This window comes from Dipodomys merriami, unplaced genomic scaffold (genome assembly GCF_024711535.1).
Source record: "Dipodomys merriami isolate MVZ:Mamm:240054 unplaced genomic scaffold, mDipMer1.0.p SCAF_1, whole genome shotgun sequence".
Taxonomy (NCBI): Eukaryota; Metazoa; Chordata; class Mammalia; order Rodentia; family Heteromyidae; genus Dipodomys; species Dipodomys merriami.
The window spans coordinates 60,765,699-60,791,597 of NW_027202270.1; the positions used below are offsets into that span (position 1 = coordinate 60,765,699).

The 25,899-nt window shown below is 42.2% G+C and overlaps 1 protein-coding gene across 8 annotated transcripts in view; it reads right to left on the reverse strand.

The window, feature by feature from the left end:
• The window catches only part of Fmnl2 (formin like 2), a 294,762-nt gene extending 270,273 nt beyond the window's left edge, over window positions 1-24,489 (reverse strand). For 7 of the 8 annotated variants that reach the window (XM_070023246.1, XM_070023179.1, XM_070023218.1 and 4 more), the window contains exon 1: window positions 23,997-24,489. In XM_070023246.1, coding sequence (XP_069879347.1) covers window positions 23,997-24,113 — 117 coding nt within the window. In that variant the 5' untranslated portion in view covers window positions 24,114-24,489. The remainder of the gene's footprint in view (window positions 1-23,996) is intronic. The other variant, XM_070023208.1, reaches the window with a different exon arrangement.
• Window positions 24,490-25,899: the final 1,410 nt, after the last annotated feature.

Sequence of the window (25,899 nt, forward strand, 5' to 3'; positions counted from 1 at the left end):
GGTTGAAAAGCCTGGCTCTCTGCTAACATTATGACACTGTGCAAAGGCAGCACAAGAAAGACTGAAGACACAACTGCCAATATTTCCTTTTCATTAATAACTCCATGCACATCCTTTAGACATCTGTCTGAAAGAAATCTTATTGAGCTGGGGATGAAGTTTGGTGGGAGAGCTCTTGCCTTCTTGCCTAACATACACAGGGCCTGGGTTCAATGCCCAGCAACACTCACACACGAACTGATTTATGTTTAATGCATATGGATTTACCTGGTACAAATTCATGAAAGAAGATTTTGTTGAAAATGCTGAAGCATGTCCTTGCCTTCGCTACAAGCTCTCTTCTCCACAACTAATATATCCAAGGAGAAAAGGTACCCCGTATAGAAGTGGCATCTGAAGCTCCCCTACATACCTCATCAGTACAATTAGGCAAAGAAAACAAAACTCAATGCTATGAGTCCCAGTGTAATCAACAGCAAAAAATAATCAACTCCAAGCATTGAGGGTCTTCTAGAACAAAATAATTTAGCGCTGTTTATCAGGTACCAGATACCAGATATAGAATGCAGTTCCATGTATGAAGCTATAAAAGTACCAACTTCAGAGCCAGAAGCTCCCACAAGCCTGGGACTTAAAGGATCCTGATTTAAAGCTAGCCCCAGCAAAATGTTCAAGAGACTCTATCCCCAAAATAACCAGAACGTATCTGGAGATATGGCTTACATGGTAAAGTGATGAAAGACCATGCGGTTAAGGCAGAAGAGAGTTTATTGGGAGAAGCAAACTGCCAACCTGCACCAAATATAGATGTGTAGTTTCAGGCAGGCAATTTCTGGTAAGACTATTCTCTCGGGTGGACCTAACATACCAGCCTTTTGACAGTCATAAAGGGGCGCCAACTCTCTCTGGCTTCCTGATGGCAAGAGGCATCGATTTTAGGGGTAAAAGGCAGAAATTTCATCTTTGAATGAAATCTAAAAGAAGTCTTATGAGGCAGGGACCAAACAGCAAAACAAGGAAAAACACTATAGAGGGCCTACAAATGGCAGAAGGAAAAGTCTGGTGAGGACATAGAAGGGAGAAGTCCATGAGGAGGTAGAGGGGGCCACAAGAATGCAGTGGGAAGGAGTCCATGACGACATACAGGGAATCCATAAGGATACAGAGGAAGTCCATTAGGATACACAGGGGGAGCATAAGGATCTAGAGTGGGTCTGTGAAGACGTAGAGAGAAGGAAGCAACAGGTGGAAGGCGTCCGGGTCAAATAGAGGTCTCTTCAGCTGAGAGTCAAATTCTTGATTCAAGAGTCCACAAGGCCAAAAGGCACAGGGGATCCCTCAGGCATGGCGCCATGTCAAAACAGACAGAGGAACCGAGGCCCATGGATAAGAATTACTACCCAGATATATCCAAATATGGAAGGGACTTCAGAGCCAAGGATCCTTTTGTTGCTTCACAGTTGGTAACTGACAGTGACTGGTGATTACTGATTTGGGCAGGTGATTTCTGGTAAGGTTACTGTGCTGTCCTTCACAAATTGGGTGGTTAAGGGACTGTTCTCCTGGACAGACCTAACAAGTACCAAATGAGAAGCATACTAAGCACTGAGGCCTTGAATTAAATAGTAATACCAGCAAAAAGGAAAAAAAAAGGAAAGAAAATATCAAGCTAAAATTTCAAACAATTTTTTAAACATGTAATTCTTAACGCAGAGGCAAAACTAAAGGGATGTACAGCATAAGTTATCGAAGAATTAGAAGTTTCCTTTACAATGTAGTTTTTGTAGAGGGGAAAAAGAAAATTGATTTGCCAGTTACACTTTCCAGAAAAGCTCAATACCCTCCTGAGTTTTAATTCTTTTTTCATTTTTTCTTTTGCCAGTCCTGGAGCTTGAACTCAGGGCCTGGGCACTGTCCCTGAGCTGCTTTTTTGCTCAAAGCTAGAACTCTACCACTTGAGCCACAATGCCACTTCTGGCTTTTTCTATTTATGTGGTACTAATCGAACCCAGGGCTTCATTAATGCTAGGCAAGCGTTCTACCACTAAGCCACATTCCCAGCCCAGTTTTAATTCTTTACTGTTTCTTCTGCAGTCAAAAATTTTTAAAGCAAGTGTTCCCAATCTTAGCCCAATCACAAACCAATTGTTATTGGCAAGTCCTAAGGAATAATTATGAACAAGCCTAAAGAGAAAAAAATTCTCTTCATGATAGGATACAAATGATATCTGACCAGACTGTTTCAGTAATGTTATTACAAACAAATTCTGGAAATTAACTTTCATGTAATACATCTTTCCATCTAAAAGAAGTCAAGAACAATGTGTTTTTAAAAAACAACAACGAGGGGCTGGGAAGGTGGCTCAGTGGTAGAGCACTTGCCTTGTATGCTCGAGGCCCTGAGTTCGATTCCTCAGCACCACATAAGAAAAAAGCTGGAAGTGGCACTGTGGCTCAAGTGGTAGAGTGCTAGCCTTGAGCTGAAGAGCTGAGGGACAGCACCCAGGCCCAGAGTTCAGGCCCCACAACTGGACCAAAAAAAAAAAAAAAAAAAAACAACGATACAGAAAGTATAGCAGCTTTCACAACGTTGTATCTCTGTGAAGACAGAGCTATCGATACTTGTGTCATCTGTGTCTTCACAGAGAGCAAAGCTGTTGAATGTGAGCTTAGAGAGTCAGGAGTACCTAGTTCAAATCCCACTCAACTCCTTCTTAAACACATTAAGGTACATAGGAGCCCGGGGCCAGTGGCTCATGCCTGTAATCCTAGCTACTCAGGAGGCTGAGACTCTCACCATTTGAAGCCAGCCTCTGCAGAAAAGTTCCCATGAAATTCTTATTTCCAATTAACCACTCAAAAACCAGATGTGGAGATGTGGCTCAAAGTGGTAGAGCACTAGCCTTGAGCAAAAGAACTCAGGAACAGCATCCAGACCCTGAGTTCAAGCCCTACAACAAGAAGAAAAAAAAAAGATTATTTTGAGGTACACACAAAGAAACAGCACTGACACAGCTCTTAAAAAATGAAGCCAGGTACTGGTAGCTCCCATCTGTAATCCTAGATAATCAAGAGGCTGACATCTAAGAATAACTGAAGCCAGCCAGGAGGAAAAGTCCATGGACTCTTATCTCCAATTAGCCACACAGGAGGAGTAGCTCAAATAGTAGAATGTCAGTGAAAGCACAGAAGCCCTGAGTGCAAGCCTCAGTACAAAAAACAAGATCGTTAACGCAAAGTTGTGTATGAGTTCATTTGAGCAAATAAGCAAGGTCAGGAGAACTACTCCAATTTCTTACTCCAAACCTACTCCATGGTTGTGGTGGGACATAATGACTCAATGGATGGGCTTGGAGCCAGTTGCCAGTGGCTCACACCTGTAATCCTAGCTACTCAGGAGGCTTACATCTGAGGGTTGTAGTTTGAAGCCAGCCTGGGCAGAAAAGTCAGTGAAACTCTTATCTCCAATTAATCACAGAAAATTTATCATAGAAATTGATAGGGACAGTGCCCAGGCCCAGAGTTCAAGGCCCAGGACCAGCAAAAATGAAAGGAAGAAAGGGAAGGAAGGAGGGAGGTTGGTTCAGTTTTTTTTGTTTCTGTTGGTTTGCATGTTTCTGGTAGTATTGGGGAGTTTGAAATTGGGGCCATATGGTCATGAGGCTGGTGTGGTACCTATAAGATATGCCTGACTACTTTAGGGTTTCTGTCATGGCTAGGACCACAGATGTTTGTGGCACTTTGTTCATCTTCCCACCAGTAGAGATAGAGTCTTGCAAACTTTTTTGTCTAGGTTGGCCTGGCACCAGGATCCTCCCAATCTCAGCCTCCCATGGAAATGGATGACAAGAGCACTGGGTGTGGTGGTACACACCCCCAGCCAAAGAGGAAACAAGCTGAATCTAATTTTGAGAGGATGATCATTCAAATCAAGTTGAGGAACATTCTACAAAACAACCGCCCAGTACATTTCCAAAGTGTCAGGAATGTATCAACACCCCCACTGGTAATTCTGCCATTAAAGTGGTAGTGCTTGTGTGCAATCCTGTAACTCAGAGGTAGAAGGAGGAGGATTTCAAGTCTGAGGCCAATCTGAGCTACAAATATAACGAGACTCTGTCTTTAAATTTTTTTAAACAAAGGAGGGGGGCAAATATAAACTATACAGCTCTAGGTGGAAAGTAAAGACCACCTTATGGCACATGCAAGCTGGAATAAGGCAGTGGAGAGTCACATGTTCGCCCTCAGCTGGGAATGAGTACATCAGGCAACTCTAAATTCTCATTTCTCTGGGGTCCATGAATGCCTGTGAAAGTGCTATACATATTGATTGGAGGGGAGGGGTAATTCACAAGTCCAGAATCTACAAATAATAAGAATCATGTGTAAATAACGTGCTGCATGAATTCAAAAAGCATAATTCAAACGTTACAACTACATGTATCAATGTAAATCCTTCTCAAATGTTTAAAGAGGATACATGGACTTTGTACAAATTCAGAAACCAACTCAATTATTTTTTACATATGTGCCCAGGAATAACTCAAGGTAATTCTCCTCTGAAGAGGGAGGGAGGGAAACATGGATGTTTCTATCTAAAAACATTTTATTTCATTTGGCATTGGGATATTTTATCCTATTATTCTGTCATGTTGTGACAATTTCACTATGAATATCTACATTAGTACTACTTCTCAGTTTTTAAGTGCATGCTGTACAAAGTACATGTATGGCACGTACCACATTAAACTGTGCAAAAGAAGATTTCCTCATGAAATTACATCACACATTTAACAGTGTGATGGACTACACTATTAAAGATCTGTTTACACAGAAGGAAAGAATACTTGTAAGAGATGAAAAGGAATGAAACAAAGGGTCACATTTTCATTTCTCAATCCACCCTAGGTATCTGCTGCACCTTTGAAGTTCCTGGCAGTTTCTTCTGAAGGGACTTCATGCAGCACAAAATTGAACATGCCAAAAGCAAGCTCAATTACTGAGACAAGAGAAAAACCTAAACCCTAAAAAATGATTCCTGAAGTGGGGAGATGGTTGAAAAGGAAAGCTGTTGTCTACAAACTACCACAGGAAAGATAGTTACACCAGCTAAAGACTGGGGATAACACATCACGGATATTTTCATTGGAATAAAGCATGATTTTCTTAAGGCAGTGAAATACAATCTCACTCGCAACTCTATTTCTGCTAACGACAAAAAGAAATGTTCGTGATGCTGTTATGTTTCTCTTATAATTCTTTGTTCATTCTTGGCAGTGACCATCATGAGCATCAGGGTAAAGTCTAGCACCTCGCCAAAAATACCAGCATTGTGACTGATGTGTGATGCAAAAAAGCTGTCAAAATGAACGCTCCAAAAAGAATGAGACACGGGGGTCCACGCAGGCTAAGGTTTTTGTACCATAATATAATCCTTTTCATATGGACCTTTATAGAGTTGGCTTATTATGTCTTTTCATGAAATTCTGAGCTGACTAATGACTATAATAAACAGCACAAGGGGCCTGACAAAATGGGCTGACAATATGGAAATAGGGGACACACACACACACACACATATTCACACACACAGCTTCAGCTCACATAATTTTAAGAAGCCCCAAGGATCTGAGAACATAATTTAACTTCACAGGATTCTGACAGTGCTATCCAATATCCTTTTATCTCACTAACTTAAAAAAGTAGATTGCCACTACAAAATTTATGGCAAAAGTGACATTTTATCATATGAGAAAAAAATGTATAATCTTCCTCATCATAAAGTGAGAAAAAAAAAGTTTATCTTTGGAAAATTCTAGGCTCTCATTCCTGTACAATGGTAGTTTCTTAATTTGTTTCCTAAATTTAGTTCTGTGTGATTCAGCAAGATTGCTAAACTGCTATAGGGGCTGGGAAGGTGGCTCAGTGGTAGAGTGCTTGCCTTGCATGCATGAGGCCCTGGGTTCGATTCCTCAACACCCCATTAGCAGAAACAGCCAGAAGTGGGGCTGTGGCTTAAGTGGTAGAGCACTAGCCTTAGAGATGAAGAGCTCAGGGACAGTGGCCAGGCCCAGAGTTTAAAAAAAAAAAAGGACTGCTATAGAACATTCTAGGGGAAAAAAAAAAGATGCAAGAGATGACAGAGGAAGACAGCTTCTGAGGTCTTCTTTCTTCACTTCCTAGAGCGATTGTGTTCTTGATATGAAACGCAGCTCGTATTGACCAGTGTTTCTTAACACAATCAGGAGACCAGATGTACACAAGTTACACGTTTTTATCACTAACAGAATTCAGAAGAAGAAAATCCAAGTGATTCCATCCATCTCAAAATGGAGCTGGTGCCAAACAAAACTTCAACAGCAGTTTCTTCAAGGCTCAGATGATTATGAACTTCAATATACTTTCTCATGGGAACTATCTGCTTCATGGTTACGGTGCTGCACAGAGCATGGTGGTTGTCTGCTCCAGTGATGACAACACTAATACTTCCAGTAAGCCTGAAATGGAACACTCAATGAAATACCAGGGACTTTTCCTAAATAGCACAAAATATTACACGAATCAAGATATATATCCAAGTAGAAGCTATATACATGAGCCAGACCTTTGAAACATTCATATGTTGGAGAAGATTAGCAAGTGCAATCTTAAGGCAATAATAACACATGCAAGCCACCATCAGTTGAACTCTAGGCATGCTGGGGCCTGGTTTCTCTTGTTATTCTTCATATGTGAGGCTGAAGATTTAACTAAAGTGACCTATGAAATAGCCAATAGAGTCCAGTATAATTTACAGTCCAGACCCTAAAGCTAGGGCTTTAATAAATTCTAATAGAAAGTGGGAGAGGAGACTAGGTAGAGAAGCACCATGAGTTCAAAATCAAACCATACAAAGTTAGTGAAACCCTAGCTCAAAAAAGAAATTATAGTAGAACATCTGTCAAGCAAGAACAAAGCTCTGAGTTCAAACTCTAGTACTGTCAAAAGAAATCAGAACTACCGTTTTGTGTGAGGTATTTACCTAAGTGTCACAACTTGACTACACAATCTATGCAGCATCATTTTCTATGCACAATAATCCAAAGAGGTATAGTCTTTTATGACCATGCAGCTAAGCAGGCCAGCAGAGGTCAATGAACTCACTGTATGTGAATTTAGGATTAATGCCAAACTCTGTGTTCATAAACTAGCTTATTTTTCAGACAAGTCTTTTTAAGTGCTCTTCTATAAGGTCTAATGCCAACCCAGAATTCTTGCAAATAAGCTCTGCTGGAAAGACTTGTAAACTTTCTAGCAAAACTAGAATAGGCATTGCCTGGGTATCTGATGTTTGAAACCTACAGTAGTAACAATTTGAGACAGAATCCTCCTCCACATGAAAGGATGACTCTAGTATTAGGATTTTTTTTTTTACCAGATTCTTCCAAGCTATCTGCACAGACACGAACACAGGCACAGAGCAAAATTTACTTTATATATCACGTACTACACTTTCAGCCAAGTTGTCATGAAACTTTAACTTTAACTTCACCATGTTTTCTATCTTACATACATAAATGAGAAATGCCTTTAAATATTCTATCAGCCATGTTCCAGTTGTTCTGACTATAATCCTGGCTATTCAGGAGGATGAGATCCAAAAGATCTACAAGTTCATGAGACTCCACCTTGAAAATAACTGGCAAAAATCACTGGCTGGAGGTATATAGCTCAAGTGGTAGAGTACCTGTGGAGCAAATGTGAGATAGATGTAGATAGGTAGATACATAAACTCCTATCATCTCTATTTTCAAGCATCTCTACTCCACTAGCCAGTTCATACTTTAAAGGCAGGAAGGATGCTCTAGTCACCTGCATTTCCCTGCATATTAGCAATGCTTTGTTTGGTGTAAACACCCAGACAGAACATTGGTTGACTAAATTTTTTTAATTACATGGCATTTGATATTTTTATAATAATCAATCCCCATAATAACAAAAGGGAAACAATACAAGAAAATAATGTTTATTCTTCTCGCAAGGAAGTCCACGTCTATGAATTATCACTGTGGGCTAAGCCAGAGGCTTACTACACAGCCTTCAAGCTGTAACAACACTGCTCTTTTGCTAGGAACAATTAGAAAAACAATGCTTCAGAGACAGTTGTCTGACCCAGCCTGAGAATGCCCTCAGAGGACAACTATTACTAGAAAAAAGCTAATTTGATCATAAGCTTATTCAGCCATTACTATTTCAACAGTGAACAGTGAGTGGCTTATTCATTCAGCTCTTATTTTATCTTTAGTTTTGGGGGTTTTTTTAAGAATATATTAAGGCAGGCACTGGTGGCTTATGCTTGTAATACTAGCTACTCAGGAGGCTGAGATCTGAGGATCACCAGTTGAAGCAAGCCCAAGCAGGAAAGTCTGTGAGACTCTTATCTCCAATTAACTACCAGAAAACCAGAGGTGGAAGTGGCGCTGTAGCTCAAGTGGTAGAGCGCTCGCCTTGAGCTGAAGAGCTGAAGGATAGCGCCCAGGCCCAGAGTTCAAGCCCCATGACTGACCAAAAACAAAAAACAAAAAAACAGAAAACCAGAGGTGACACTGTGGCTCAAGTAGTAGAGTGCCAGCCCTCAGCAATAAAGCTCAGGGAGAGCAACAAGGCCCTGAGTTCAAGCCCTATGACAAACAAAAATAAAAATAAATAAAATAATTACTGTTGAATGTAGACATATAAAAACAAAATAATATAAGCTGAAAAGATTCTGTATTTACTATCATAGAAATGTCTATTTATGGAGCTGGGAAGGTAGCTCAATGGTAGAGTGCTTGCCTTGCATGTATGAGGCCCTGGGTTTGATTCCTCAGTACCACATAAGCAAAAAAAGCCCCAGAAGTGGAACTGTGGCTCAAGTGGTAGAGAGCTAGCCTTGAGCTGAAGAGTTAAGGGACAGTGCCCAGGCCCAGAGTTCAGGCCCCGCAACAGACAAAAAAAAAAAAAAAAGAAATTTCTATTTCTGTTGAATTATATTGATTATATTTGTACCATGTTTAGTTTATGTAATTATAAACTATATGTTTATATTTTTTGAATACTCCTTTCAAGGAACATTGCTTTCTAAGTTGACAGATTTACGATTTTCAGCTCAAATATCCACTAGAGATGTATATCCTCGCTCCATTTCCTTAACTTTCTAATCCTGGGTTTCTCATATACGAAAGGGGGATGCCTACCTACCTTTCAGGTTTCCTGAACTACCTTTCATGTTTACTGAAGTAATCCAAAAAATGGACAAGCCTGAGATACAATACAGTATTGACATACATGGTTAGTCTGCACATCCCTGAGTTTGTTGGTATATACACACACTCATACACACAAATTCATGTTTGATACACCCATACTTTCCCATGTACACTCACAGAAATTCTTATGTTGAGTGTGGTGGTTCACACCTGTAATTCTAGCACTCAATAGGCTGAGGCAGCAGTGTTGAAAATTTAAAAAGAAAAAAACACATAGTAATAACCTATGTTGTATTATCACTGTTCATGCATCAAACCCACATTTAAACACACTAGACGGCTACTTTAAAATCCGCACAGGGACACATGGCAATGCTGTGATACTGAATGGTCTAACTCTACCAGCAAGCAATAATGTCTTAGAATCTCCCACCTACCATTCACCAGTCATTGCTGGAGGTTCGAGAGTCGCTTCTCAGAATGACTGGAATGTCCAGAGAGGTGCACATGGACTTCTGTAGTTTCTCCTTTAGTGGAGATCAAAGGCTCTCAAACTTTAAAATACATTAAGAATTACTTTCTTAAGGGCTGGGGCATGGCTCAGGAGAGAGTACACCAGCCTAGCAAGTTAAATGCCCTGAGTTTAAACACTGAACATGAAAAAGAAAAAATTACTTTCTAGAGTTTAATACAAATTATGTATACTGTACTTTTGTGGCCTACTTACAGGATATTAGGGATATTTTAAATACACACAACTTTTATTTTTAACACCAGAATCAAATCTCTGTATAAAATTATTGTATGTCCTTTAAATCATTTTACAGTGGAAACTTTCTTAAAGAAGGAAAAATTTTTTTAAAGAAAGAGGGAAAGAATCTGAGCCACTAATAGTAATAAAGTAATTTCTTCTTGCCTTGCCTGTCTCAGGTTCACAGATGGCTTCAACAGAGAATCTAGCCATTTATTTTAAAGAGAGGCCTTGCACAGGCCATTTACACTAATCAGCATTCCCAAACCACACATTCCACACATCCAGAACAATGATAAACATGAAAAGTATTATTTCTTTTAACAAATTTAACCCAAGGCAGAACTGTGACTACACAAATCACTTATAAGCAACAGCAGTTAGGACTGTCAAGGGAACACATTTGAGAGCATCTAACTTGAAGTTTCCCCACAGGCTTACAAGGTCTGAAGCCCATTGGGCTGAGAGCACACCCCATGCTGTTCACTTGCTCCAGCATCCTGGAAGCCTCAGTCTCTTCAGCCAGCAGGGGGGAAACAAATCTCGGTCCCAATATTCTTTCAGCCTGAAGATCCTCCTGATCAGAATACAAGAGCTGTCTGGTCCTTATCACTTGTATCTTAGGGAAGACCACATCATCTCACATCAACCTATTTTATTTTCCTTCTAACTTCCCATAATCTCAACAGTCCCATTAATGCACCCGTGCATCCTTTTGTATCTGGCTCCCCCAGCCTCCTCTCACTTGAAAGCAATCCATCGGTCTGCCTTCTTCTGTATCCTCCAGTGCCCACAACACTGCCTGGCACACAGAAAGCACTCAAAAAATACTGGACTGTTCGATTATAAAGCACAAGCTTTTCTTAAGCAGTGTCTAATGAATGAAACCGAACAGTGTGGAATGAAAAATGTTGGGTAGCAGTGAATGGACTGCACAGGAATCTCACTAGTCTGTTTGCTACTTCCTATTCCCAGGAAACCTTTCCTGAATGCTCAGAGCCCAGCACAGCATGTTCTCTCTGAGCCTTTGAGCTGGGTCCATCTGCAACTGCACTGATTATGCAGCTGCCTGAGGTTTTGTTGTTTTTTTTTTTCTTCTTTGTGTTCTTTGTTTTCCTAGCTGCATCATGAGCCCCTGAGAGCAAGGTAAGATTGTGCAGCTCATAACACAAGCTGAACTCTGTACAGACATGAAGTAGCCATTGTATAGAAATAATTAACTTAGTCTAGAACGCATACAAAGACTGAGCAAGCATACATTTAATGACATTGTATAGTTAATTCAGCCCACCACCACCACACCTCCAAAAAAAAACTGTCATATAATAGAAAGCAGCAGGCTTTCTCATCAGACAGTCCTAGGATTCAGTTCCTGCCTCCAAGCCAAGTATGGTACACCCACCTATAATTCTAGCACCCCAGAACCTAAAGCAGGAGGATTCCAAGTTTGAAGCCAGCCTGGACTACATGGTGAGGCCTTGTCTCAAAATACAAAACAACAAAATCTAGCTTCCATTACTGGGTATTGGTGCCACAGTCTCATTAGTTAAAGAAAGGCACCACCTTCCTGGGAAGTTGTTAAGAACACCAGAGATAACGCTTTATAAAGCATCTAATGACTTGAGAAAGCTCATAAACATCACCTTATTCTACAGTGAAAGGCTCCCTGGAGTTTTAGTGCAAAGACATAAAACTGGATCACAAGCTTCGCTGCTTTCTTCTATAACTTCAAGCCACATACTTTCATGCCCTATTTACCTCATTTCTTAAAAAAAATCTTTACAACCACAAATGACAATGTAAAGCTCTTTAAACAGCAAAGCACTAAAATGTCAAACTAAGGAATGCTGCTTTTAAACCTGCTTTATTCCAAATAAAGATACCATGAAGAGGGAGTTACTTTAAGAAGGTCTGAACCACTATCCTATCTACTCACTTGGTGACATCATGGCACACCAAATCTGGCTTTAAAGAAACTGATTCTCTAAGGAATCAAGAGGAGCATGATGCCAACTTGTTATCTCTGACCATTCAGTTTTCATGGGCACCAACTATAATGAAGTGATATGGAAAATACCAAGATAAGTACGAATGTGTGAGAGCATAATTTCAACACAAAGACAAATTGTGTGCAATTAACAGCCACAAGTGGTCTGTTCAACAGCTTCTCAAGCAGCTACTGGAATTCTCTAATCACCAGCTATGTTCAGTGGAGACCCTCCCTGGGCCATACCCCATGCTGGAGAAGCAGCCACTACCCTGGTTTTCCAGGAGCTAGCAGAGTGAAGTTGCAGACAAAACAAAGACGTAAACAGATGGCTGAGATGACAAAAAGCAACTACAAAACTGTACACACAAGCATCTCCTTAGTTTATAGTCACAACACACGAGTGATATATAATCAAGTGCTTTGAGAGTCAGGAAGCTAATTCATACAATAAAGAGATCAAAGTAAGGGGAGTTGGCTTTCCTACCTTCTTCAAGCTGATGTGGGCCTGAACAGTCACTAGGTAGGATTTCATAAGAAAGTTGAAGGCTGGATATAGATTTAGGAAGCAGAGAAGCTATTTTATGTAGGAGAAACACTGTGAGAAAAATTATAAAGGAGGGAAGTGTAGGCCTGTTCTGGGACAAAAACAAAAGCAAGTTTCAAGTCAGGGTCCTGTAAGGAAAAACAAGAGGACACAGGTCTACCCAACCATGATCACTTTGCCAAGAAGATTGAGCAGGACTCAGTAGTTAACAGTGGAGTAAGGAGGGTAAACTTAATATTAACATGGATGGCCAAAGGACCCTCAAATTGAAATAACAGAATAGGGCTCTGGAGGAGAAATAGCACAAGATAAAATTGACTGTTTTGTATCGTTTAATATTTTAACAGCCATCAAGGAAGACAGGGAAAGCTAAATGGCCAGGATGATGAGTAGAGAGACAAAATACAAAATCTGTAACTTGTGAGTACTTAACTGCAAAGACTGCTACCCCAAACTGCAAATGTTCATTTTCAGTGTGAAAAATCTCCCCCACATACACACTCACACTTAATTCTAGGAACACAAATCAAAATGTCTTCAGTTTTATGAAAAACAAGGTACTATACACATTAGCACCAATAGCATTAAGGTAATCAGTGGTGAGAATGGTGGCATTTAACAGCATCAGGAAGACACTGTACATCAACACTGCCTAATGTTGCACTGGGGAAATCTCTTAAAGGAAGTGGTGGAAACCTCATGGTTAGAAGCATTTAGAATCCAACCACAGGCATAATCCTGTGGCCTACTCTCCTCCACCTAAGCACGACCACTAAAAAGGTACAGCAGGTGAGAGACTGCAGCTGGAGAGGCAAGGAGCCAAGTCTAACCACGTCTGAGGAGCATTTGTGAGGGTGAGATTCTATCTCCTCATCTGAGCACCAGTTACCACAGTATACTCAGTCTAAAAGAGATTTTTTTTTTAATGGATGATTAAGTAATGTCATTCTAAAGAATTGGGGGGCGGGGGGAGTCAGTCATGAGGCTTGAATTCAGGGTCTGAACACTGTCCCTGAGTTTTTTTGCTCCTGAGTAGCTACAATGACAGGTGTGAGCCACCAGGGCCTAGTCCAGAACAAAAAAAAAAAAAAAAGCAATTGTTTAACATTTCTTCATTATCAACAGAAAACTCAAAAGGGAACTAAACTTGGACTTCTGGTATTATTGAGCTAAAATAAAATGTAAGTATTAGGGGCTGGGAAGGTGGCTCAGTGGTAGAGTGCTTACCTTGCATACATGAAGCCCTGGGTTCAATTCCTCAGCACCACGTATACAGAAAAAGCCAGCAGTGGTGCTGTGGCTCAAGTGATAGAGCCCTAGCCTTGAGCTGAAGAGCTGATGAATAGCACCCAGGCCCAGAGTTCAAGCACCATGACCAACAACACAATAATAATAACAAGTATCTAACTAAAGAATTACATTAGTCTGAGCAGTGGCACAAGTCTGCCTAGTTATTATGGAGGAGGAAATCTGGGAATCTCAGTAAGAGATTAGAGGTGAGTGTAGGCAAAAATGTTTGTTTACATTTCCCAACCTATGGGTAGGCATGGTAGCACAAACACGTCATCCCAAGCTACAGCAGAAATGCAATGGCTGGTGAAAGTAAAGCATACCTGCCATTTCAGCAACAAAAGGAAGCATTAATATGAGGTTCTCAGTTCAAGCCAGTGAGGCATAAAGCAAGACCCTATCTCAAAAATAACCAATGCATGGAGGACTATGTTGAAAATGAACTATTCAACTTGTTGATGGGAATGGGAGAGAAAAACTGGTAGACAGTGAGGGAAGGAGTGATATGCCCTCAACTGACAAAAAAATAAAAACAAAATTTTAAAATATAGTTATTTTTGAGTGACTCAAATGGTACAGCACTGGACAAACAAGTGTATCTCAAATCCCAGCCTGAACCTCAAGGGGATGGGGGAAAGAACTACTTCATTAAATGATTGGGGGAGGGTGGTAATTCCTAAATGGTATGGAATTTCTGAGCCAACAAACTTTGCAAAAAGTCTACCTTGAGATTCAAGCATTCTACTATTGAAAATATTAGAGAAGACTCAAGAATGGTAACTGGAAAACTCTACAAACCTGGGAAGCCACACACAGTTCTAAACAGTTTCCTCAAGTTTACATCTGGATGCCATAGTTAGCTGGCAATAGACTGATTTTGTTGCAAATCCCAGGGAATCACCACTGCCAAGTTAATGGCATCCTAGCCCCAAAATATTAGGACTAAACTGGCTTTCCAGATTGACTAGTAGGAAGTCTTTTGGAATAATGAACTCTGATGAGTCAAAATGCTCAACTGTTATCTAACAGAAAAGGCTTTCTCAAAAAGAATGGCAAAGCTTCCCATTACAGGAAAAGAGACAAAGCTGATGAAACTGTTCACCTGACCCATACCCTCTGCATTCTGCTCCCAAGATTTCACAAGATATGTGGTGGGATTCAATTCACTGTACAAACTGAGTGCTACCCTGATACATCTGATAGTGATATATCCAACTACTGAAATTTTACTGTTAGTTATCATTATAAACAAACAAAAAAACATGGTTCAAGAACTGCAGATGCCATTATACTCATCATCTTTACCTTTGACATCAAAATGAAACCCATTATGGAGCATGTACAGTGGCAAATGCCTATAATTCCAGCCATCAAGAGGCTAAGATAAAAGGCTCCAGGTTAAAGACCCTGATCCCTTTCCCCCCCAAAAAATCAAAACACCATTAGCTTGTTTCCCTGTTTCCAATTACTAGAAAACGTTATCTGTTCATAAATCTCCTACATACATTTCTTTGAAAGATTTGTATTTTAGATGAATATAAAACACTAGTTGCTTCTATTCTCTCTGTTGTAGAAAACTACATATGCTGCCCTCAAACCTAAGGCCACAATGCTAAAGATTATGAATAGGAGGAATGTCTATTTGCTTATGTTTTAACTCATAAAGGAGTAACTAGAGTCTGACACTGAGAACAATCAGCTCATTCTTGACCTAGTATCCTATTTATCTTTCTATTCCCAAAGCTAATTGCTTATAGAAGCATGCCAATTTGCCTTGATTATAGGATTCTTAATAAATGAATGTTGTTTACATTTCACAAGTGTATTTGAATTTCACTCCAGGAAGCCAAGCTCATCAAGTCTTTGTAAGTGGTAAGACCAGAGATCAAAGCAAAAGGCCTGCATTGAACCAACAAACAATTAGGCTGTAGAATAGAGACCCAAGCAAAACTACAATGGATCTATTACTGCTCTAAGCCAGAAGGACAACTCAGGGTCACTGCTCAATCTTAAATTGTAATATATAGTACTGTCTCTGTAAATCTTCATTTCTGTAATTTGGTGGTTCTTAGTTAACTAAGTCTACCATTCTGCAGGTTTTGATTCTTCTTTCTCAACACTGTTATTCTTGAATCAAGCACATGAATTTTTTAAACTATTCTCAACTTTTCCTAAGTTGACCAAATTTTCTCATTTTTTGAACAATCACTTTCCTATTGCACTCATCATCTTATTTTTTCACTAGTTTTCATGTGTATGCTTAATTTTTGAGGCAAAATGGAAAAGCTTTCTTTCTAGCAGAATAACTCTCAACTAAGCCTGTATGTACAGCCAAGTCTTATATGGAGCTTTTAGTATCTGCCTACCAAAAGTGGGTTTAAACTCCACTGCATACATATATGTATATGTCTGTATACACATATGTATAAATGTATGTGTGTATATATATACACCAAGATCAAAAACTAGCTTTATTTAACTTTTCAGTTCCTTCTTCATCCTACCTTAAATAAGGTGTTTTACCAAAGTGTCTTAAAGAAAGAAAAAACAAGGAAAGAAAATTCCCTAAGCAAACAAGACTTGAAACTAATGAACACTTTTCAGGCCTAGTTTTGTGACAGCTTAGTATCCCAAAGATGCAGATATCTGCCCAAAAATGTATGTGATATTTTTTCCAAAACCAAGTATGCTAGAAGTCAGACAACGGACACCATTTATGACCTCTATGCCATAGAAATTGGTCAAGAGAGATGACCCTTGAGAGCCATTATGCTAAAAAGGAAAGTTGTAGCTGGGAATGTGGTTTAGTGGTAGAATGCTTGCCTAGTATGCATGCATGAAGCCCTGAGTGTCATTCCTCAGTACCACATAAACAGAAAAGGCCAGAAGTGGTGCTGTGGCTCAAGTGGTAGAGCATTAGCCTTGAGCACAGGGAGACTCAGGGACAGTGCCCAGGCTTACATTCAAGTCCCAGGACTGGCAAAAAAAGAAAAAGGAAAAAAGAAAGAAAGAAAGTTGTCCTAATTTTCCTGAGAGAACAGATCTTCAGGCTCTGAGATTTTAGCATCTGTAACAATGAATATAGGGGCTGATATTTAACAGAGCTTCTTCATAAAGTAAAAGTGCACTAAGGTTACATGCAAAAGAGTCACCAGCCAACTGCAAACTACACAAGGACATGGAAGATGTGACAAGGGATCACAAAAACTACAGAAAGTTTGTCCTAAAAACAATAAACTGTATGAGGACACTAATGTTTGCCAATTCGTTTTTTCAAGAGTGTGACAAGCAGCTGGGTGCTGGTGGCTCATGCTGCAAGCAAGCAAGGAAGGAAAGAGCGAGCAAAAGAAAGTATACATCTGTTTGTGACATCCAATACCATCATATCACCAAGTGAGAACTTGGTATTTACACACTTGGGGATTCCCCACCATCCTGGCCCCACAATCCACTGCCAGCATTGCTTCTGAATCTGTTATTTAAGTTGAAAACTTTAGTCCCTTCTGGCCAAGAGGGCAGGGTGACTGGGGAAAGGAGAAGCAGTTCTCCCTATAGAATTTTAATGGGAACACAATGGATGACCTATCTCTGCCTCTACTATTAAAATAGTAAAAAGCTAAAGATTACGTGAAGCCTCTCTTCAGAAATCATGATCCCAAAGTCTGGGGACACACTTCTTGTCATTGAGGGACTGAATGAAAGCTACTCTACAAGAGGGCTTCTGTCAAGTGGCAGCATTGCTTGTTTCTCACCTTCCCTCCTAAACTCTCCCAATCTTTTCTTGTACAAGGGTTCACTGTTTTGTCCTGAAAAGGATTCTAGGTAACAACACCCTCTTGCCAAAGGAAAGACAATCATCTATAAGCAGTGCTTCTTGTATTGGTCCCTTCTGGACAACTGTCACACCTTAAATGACCAAGTCATTCAGGAAATTAAATTCTAGCACATGAGCCTAAAGTTACTTTGTTTCCTCTTGGTACCTAGGAAAAGATCCTCTTCTACTTACACATGCTAGAGAGTCATCTCAACCTGCTGCAAACATGACAGATTCAGAAGAGCATCTTTTGAGTCAATAATTCACTTGTTGCATCTTGCAGTGGAAAGGATCTTCTGTCTCCAGTATTTTCACATAGCTCTGTCTCTGACAGAGAACTCATGCATTTTTTGACAAGTCTGTTAAACTACCTCTCCATTACAGGATTTTCAGTGACGCTAGGGAATTCCACTCTCTAGACCACACAGAACATGGACATACACAACAAAAACTTGACCAATGAATCACAATGTATTAGGTTCTATACCACAAGTTTTACACTATGATCTGACAACTACCCTCAGAACTGTGCCAAATTTAATTCCTATACACAAATAAAGAAAACAAAGGGCCAGGGAAAGGAGTTTAACTTGCCCAAGCTGGTGTAGCAGGTAAGATTCTAAAATCAAGGTCTCCTGATTCCTAGTCAGTAGGTTAGAGGCCATCAGGTAAAAATAAGTCTTCCTGCTGGGCACCAGTGGCTCACGCCTGTAATCCTAGCTACTTAGAAGGCTGAGATCTGAGGACTGCGGTTCAAAGCCAGCCCAGGCAAGAAAGTCTGTAAGACTATCTCCAAAAAAACCACCAGAAAAACGGAAACGGAAGTAACACTGTGGCTCAAGTGGTAGGGCACTAACCTTGAGCTGAAGAGCTGAAGGACAGAGCCCAGGCCAGCCCAGAGTTCAAGCCAAACAAACAACCAACCAAAAAAAAAAAAAAAAACAAGTCTTCTTCTTCTGAGGGATTTAAAGGCATGCACATTTTTCTCCTCAATAACATGTTTACCTTGCTGTCAGTCTCTCACCAGAGCCAAATATTTGTATTGAGAGTATACAATCTGATCAACTTCTATTTCAAGTACTCAAATATATCTTCACAGTTCTTACTGGTCATATTAGAAGGAAAAACGTATGCTGACAATGATGATATACATAGCCTTATGTATCCATTTCCACTCTGGAGGGAAAAAAAAAAAAAACTTATGCAGAGTGAAATTGTGACAGTTCAAAGTGTCAATACCCAACCCCCCTTCCAGCTCTCTTTCCCTGACAGCAAGAGAAAGGATGTGAGAAAACAAATCAGCAGCATGTGATGGCCTCACTACACTCCCACCCATCCATCTGCTCAACAGATCTCATGGCAAGTGCTCCCCATGAAGTGGTGAAAAGTGGGAAACAAACCTTTTACAACTTGACCTTCCTTGTCCCTTTCACAGGTAATTACACTGGAAGTGTATGCAGTCTACTGAAAAGCTGTCTCTTGCCCTGGTTTGCTAAACCTAATCCTAAACTTTCCAATCAAGGCATTTCAAATCTGCCCCTAAAAAGAAAAACTAAAGAGTACACTTTTGAATCACATTTATATTCAACTCCATGCTGATGCAAAAGGTTTGACATCTAAAGATAAATATCAAATACATCTCATTTCAATCACTTCAGAGAAATTTCTACAACTATATACAATCTGAAACTTGCATTTATCAGATTTAGGAATTTTTTTTACCATGATCCCAAGCCCTTTTCTTTTTATACCCTCAATTGTAAGTTTGGGAAAATGTAATATAATGAAGGAAGGCAGGAGAGAGTAAGGAAAGAGATTCAAATCTAGTTAATATCCCAGACTGGTTATTTAATAACCAGATGACTCCAGGCCACAGAAGTAATCATTACTTAGGCATTCATGCTACTGATGGCTGGAGTTACCAATAAGATTTGGTGAGGGCAAGTAAGTATAAGTCTTGCTAACAAGGGGCTGCCTCAAAGTGCTCCTACTCCTTCCCAAGGCAAAATAACTATATTCATTTAGTGCAAATAAAAAGAAAAAATCAAAAGAAAATTGATTCAATGAGCTACTAAACCAGTTCTCCATATCAAACATGAGATAATATTGTCCTACACCGTTATTTCCTAATCTATCTTTTGTATCTGCTTGTGTGGTATTGATACTTAAATTATGTTGATACTGAAAGTTAGCCTTTACCTAGCTGTTCAAAGAAGAATTCTAAGAAGAGCTCCCCAACCAAGAACTGGAGAACTTATATTTTATGTTGCACACATACTTTACCATTAGTGACTAAAAGCTAGTAAACGATACGTAGAGTGTCGAAGTATCCACAGACAAAAACCATAGCTGTTTACAGCACCCACCAAGACTCACCCTCATGGCATCACATTTGAAAATGAAAAACAAGGGGGGATCTGTGTGTTTGCAATCCGTCATTAGACAATGTTAAAGAAACACTTTGGAAAGCCTCATGGCTATGTAATCATAAATGTGTATGACTCAAAAAAACCCAGGCTAATGTTAACTACAAATACATACACACACACACACACACACACACACACACACACACACACACACACACACACACACACACATTTTCCAAAGGAACAAAGATTAAAGTAAATGCAACAAACTTATCATGTATGAGACACTTCAAGTGATGAGCATAACAGAAATATCACATGTGTGTGCATACATACATACACCTTATAACATATCACCTTATAACAACCAGAAAAGGACGGTTCAAGAGATCCAAATGGTTAAATGTATACATTGAGTCAGTAATCTTTTTTTCCTTAAATAAACATAACTTTCCAACTATTATTATAGCAATACTGAAAATAGGGTAAAGGAAGGAGGTTTTCCTCATAAGGAGTAAACTAAGGATCCAATTGTACTAGTAATAATTCACAGGAAATTTTAAAAGCTTATCTCTCAGGCTAGGAAGGTGGCTCAGTGGTAGAGTGCTTGCCTTGCATACATGAGGCCCTGGGTTCGATTCCTCAGGACCACATAAGCAGAAAAAGCCTAAGTGGCGCTGTGGCTCATGTGGTAGCCTTGAGCTGAAGAGCTGAAGGACAGCACCCAAGCACAGAGTTCAGGCCCTATGATGGACCCAAAAAAAAAAGAAAGAAAGAAAGTTCAGCTCTCCTCTCATCTTATTTCAGTGACTGTCTTTTGTACTCTCCTATGTTCTTCCCATCCATAACCACTAACTATTTTTCTTAGATTTCTACAATTTACCACATATGACCTGTTGAGGGTAGGAGATACAGTCAATGCTCTACCAATGCTCTAGGTTTTTGCTCTATTAAGGAATTACTAACAGAAAATAAGATGAACTATCACTTTAATTTTTATTTACTCCTCCCTTTTTAAGCCTTTAAATATTCTACAGCTGGATGTTGGAAGGAATTGTTTTCCTAGCCTAACATGGCACATTCATTATTGATGTAAGTTATACTTACAATGAGGTGCTTGTACACTTTTCAGCACAATATTATCATCTAGTTTTCCTCCTGAAACCCACATGCGATCTTTATTATATAAGAAAAAAAAAAAAACAGCATGGCATGGTGGCCCATGCTTTTAATCCAGCATGGCAGGATTTTGAGTTCAAGGCCAGCCTGGGCTATAAACCAAGACTCTGTCAAAAAAAAAAAAAAAAAAAGCAAAGGGCTGAGAAGGTGGCTCAGTGGTAGAGTGCTTGCCTTGCATGCCTGAGGCCCTGGGTTCGATTCCTCAGCACCACATAAGCAAAAAGAAAAAAGCCGGAAGTGGCACTGTAGCTCAAGTGGTAGAGTGCTAGCCTTGAGCTGAAGAGCTGAGGGACAGTGCCCAGGCCCAGAGTTCAGTCCCCACAACCAGACCCAAAAAAATAAATAAATAAAACACTTTTTTAAAAAAAGGCAAAAAGAGGAGGGAAAAGAGCTAATACTGCTAGTGCAAAGATAATGCCCACTGTAAGGGGAGTGAATTCTTCCACATAACACAATACCTGCCAACTAAATAACTGCCAACTAAACTTACCTTTCAAGCTTAATTTCAAGAAATGGTTGTAACTAATTCCCAGTCAATTCATGAAGAGCAAAGAAAGACAAAGTTGAGTGTTGAGTATATAGCACCACAAAAAAACTGAACACAAAGTAAGTCAACACATGATACTGAATATTTGGAAAGGTTTCCTTTGACTCCACTCATAAATCATCCCAGAGCAAATGGAGATCAGATGGAAGAGTAAACATCACTGGTTTAAGTGAGCTCCTAACAAGGGTCAACAAGCTGAGATCCCAAAATCTTTGTCTCTATTCAAAAAAAAAAAAAAAGGTCAGCCAGGGATTTTGATGGGTTTTTTTATTTTAGTTGTTTATTTGATTGAGTAGCACAGAATATTGTAAACAACTTAAAAGAACTGCACCCAGAACTGTATGTGACGCACAGTAGAGGAAAAGTAGCCACAACAAACAACCGCCACCCCAAGGAGTCTGTGATGTACAATCATAAAAGTCCACACACTAACCGTGGCTGCTAGACTTAATGGGAACACAATTCACCATGTTAATAAAAGGACATCATTTTTCTAAAGATTAATTCATACCATGTGTTATTAATCAGCAGGGTAACTGAAAGCTCATGCAAAAAAATGCAATCCCAGTTGAGCAGAACTTAATTGCATTATTGTTATTATTATGGCTGCTGCACTGGTTTCCTTGTGTCACTAGCCCCTCCAACACACACATAGCACCACAGCATGGAGGGAAAAACAAAAAGCCCAGAGCCTGAAGGTAAGACCCATATGCCTGTTAGAAACAATTCTTTCTTGAAGAAAATCGCTTGTCTCCACACAGGCAGTGCAAATATGCACCCAGACTTCCTTGAGAAGTCATGTAAGCCTAGGCTTCAGGATCCCATCTTAAAGCAGGGGAGCAGCTGTGGGCCATCACTGAAGAAGCAACCTCCTCTATCTCCCCCACTGAAAGGCCAGTTTCCTGGTGGCCTGAAAAAGCTTGTGGCCCCTGCCCTCCTAGAGAAGATAAAGCTATAACCTGCCATCCCGAACAAAATCCCCAAAGCAAGGCAGTCCTTTTTGCAAGCCCAGAAGAAAGGCAATTTAAGTGTCTCAGTTACCATCCAAACCTCAGAAAACTGACTTCGGATCTAGGGTTCAAGTCCTTATTTTCCAAAGCTGTGTAGGTGATACGCCAAAAGAGCTTGCAAGGTAGTGTCAGATGGTGTCCTGCCTGCCATTAGAAGTTCCTCTTTCTGCCTAGCTTTTGGGATTTGAGGTGACCAACGAGAAGATGTGAGAGTGTGAGCCTAGGGACGACCCAGTCTGGTCGTTTGCCCCTCAATATTCCTTAGAAGAGTCTGGAACACTAAAGCTGAAAATGTAGGGACCAAGTGTAGCTCAAACCCCGGCCGGGGCTAGGGAAGGCCACCACACCCTCTTGAGCTCACAGCACGACCGAAAGTGGTTGGTTAGGGCCCAGAACTGAACTCCCAGCTGGAGAAGGAGACAGAAGAAGGAGGCAGGCTTCCGAATCGTGGATTTGAGAAACTGGAAGGCTGGGAGACGCTGACTGCGGGCCTTGGCTGCGGAGCTGGGGACTTGGCTTGGGGGAGGCCGGGGGTCGCCCACGTAGTTAACACAGCTCGCAACACGTCCTGGCCAAAGTGCACGTTCGTGTTTTATGATTTAAAACCAAAGGGCACAACAACACACGAGGTCCTCCCCCCGCCCTCCCCGCCTGAGGTTCTGCTCCGCTGGGGTTTCCCCGATGCCTCCTTCCCGCGTGGGGGACCCGGGGACCCGGACTCTCCCCGCTCCGTCACGCGGCGATGTCCACACTTCAAGTTGCCTTCTCTCCACGCCGTGCCCGGGCGCCTGCGGCCGGCCACCTGCGCCCCCACTGCCGGGGACCCCGCAAGGCCTAGGAACTGGGCGGCCCGAGCGAGGGTCCGAACGGGCTCAGGGTGTGCGGGGCTTTCCCTTCTCCTTTTTTCTTCTCTTTCTTAAACACAAAGCCCCATCGGCTCGCCGCTCCCCCGTGCCCAGCCGCGCACCACCTCCTCTCCACACGCACGCCGCACCTCCGGGGGGACGCGCGCCGCGAGGTGCCTCTCCCGCTAGACAATGGGTGAGGGCTGGCCGGGCAGCCCGCCCCCGAGCCCGGTTCCCATCCCGGGTCCCCAGGAGAGACTCGAGGGAGGATGGCGAGGCGCGAGGCAGGGAGACCACAATGGGGAAGGTGGGAAGGAGCCTTCCCCCTCGGGACGGGAGGCTCGCTCCGCCCGGAGGGCGAGGGGGCGGGGGTCCGCTACACCGCCCGGCCCGGGGCCCAGGTCCCCACGCCGGGCCGCCGCACACTCACCAGCACGACGGCAAACCGTTCCTCCAGTTCACCTGGCTCCGGCATCGGTAGCTTCAAAGGCACGTTGTGCGCCCTGAAATCGGTCTGCTGCGAATCCATGCTCCCGGCGTTGCCCATGTCGGCGGCGCGCTGGAGCCTCGGCGGGGCTCCGGGCCGCCCCCCCGTCCGCGTCGGAAATCACTCCCGCTCCCCGCGATCGGTTCCCGCCTGCCAGCCGACCTGCCCGGCTTCCCCACGCGGCTCCCCGCCCTCCGCCGCGCCCCGCGAGCGTGCGGCGCTCGTCGCTCCCTCAACAGCGCTCCGAGCCGAGCCGTCCCCCGGCCTCGCTCATGCTCTCCGCCGCCCCAGAGCGGCCCCGGCCCCTTGGCCTCGCGAAGGGTCGTCAGGGCGCCGGGCGCCTCTGGGCATGTTGCTCCGCTGGCACCCCGCCCCCTGCCAGCGATCGCGGCCAGCGGGCGCGTGGTCCCTCCTCCTCGGCCTCCCGCCCGAGCCGCAGCCGCCGCGGACACTCGCAGTCCCGGCCGGCCACCGCGGCGCACGCTCGCTAACAACCCTCCGGCAGACAAATGCAGCCCGGCGCTGGCGGACACAATGCCCCCGCTCGCCGGCCCCCGCCCCCGCCCGGGCTCCGCCCACCCGCCCCGCGGGCTGCCGGGACACGTAGTTCCTGCTCGAGCTGCCCACGCGCCGCGCGCACGGACCGCGCCGGCTCCGCAGGGCCGCGCTGAGTGCGACGCGACCCTTCGTAGCAAAGGCAGTGCGGGCTCCGCGTCGTCGGTGACCTCCTTCGTTTACTTCACGAGTGATACTTAGGCACTGCGGAAGGTGGAACGAATGAAATGCAATCAATCAATCAATCATGGACCGCATACATTCTGATTAAAGTTTCAGAAGACCTTTCCTGTTTGAAAGGTCTGAGTTGATCATAGATACCTCTCAAGGCAGAAGACCGGGCTGGGGGTGGGAGTGGGAGACACGGGGACTTACGGCTTTTTCTTCGGCAGATAGGTTATATGTTCTTTCATGGGAATAAAATGTCTTAGGAACAAATGTATAATGTATGATAGCTATCCTCAGATCCTGGGAGTTAAGTTAGGAAGATGCGATTCCATTCAAAACAAGCTCCTGTGTAGGAGCCACGGTGTTTCACAGGACCCTCGTCTAGGGTGCTTTCCAATCTAGCACAGAACTGCACAGATAACTGTACTCTGTGTGAGATAGGTACAGTGGTGGAGTGTTTGGGGAGACTTTGGAGATGATTCTTGTCTGCAGCTTTCATTCCTCAAAACAGTCTTATATCAGGTGTTTCACAGACAGATTTCACAAACACACCCAGCGCTGTGCCCTGCTGTGTCTCAAATTGTAACTACCAGTTCTGAAGCCTTGGAAACAAGAAGCAGCTTTGTAAGGGGCAATAGCTAGTTGCTGATGATGTTGATTACAAAGGCCTCCACCTGGAGGACCTGTGGCTGACCTCCTGAACTTAGGCCTTTCTTAGCTTAATCCTTGTTGTATATCATCTTTACCTGGGGAACTTTTTAATAAAGCTACACACAACATTCAGTCTTCTTGTCACTGGAATTCCCCTAAACTGAGAGCTGGAGCCTGGGAAGATGTATTTTATAAAGCTCCTGAGGTAATTCTGATTATGCAGTTGGGGTAAGATAACAATCTTACACATACATACACTGAAATATTAGTCACAAAGAAAACTGAAGGTTATATCATTTGCAAAATTATCAAGTTGAACAAAATAAGTCAAACTCAAAAAGCCAAATACTGAATATTCTGGGTCATTGTGGAGTTTAGAATTACAAGTACATAATTCCTTCATGTTATAAATGTATCTTGAACTGGTGGCCTACGCCTGTAATCCTAGCTACTCAGAAGGCTGAGATCTGAG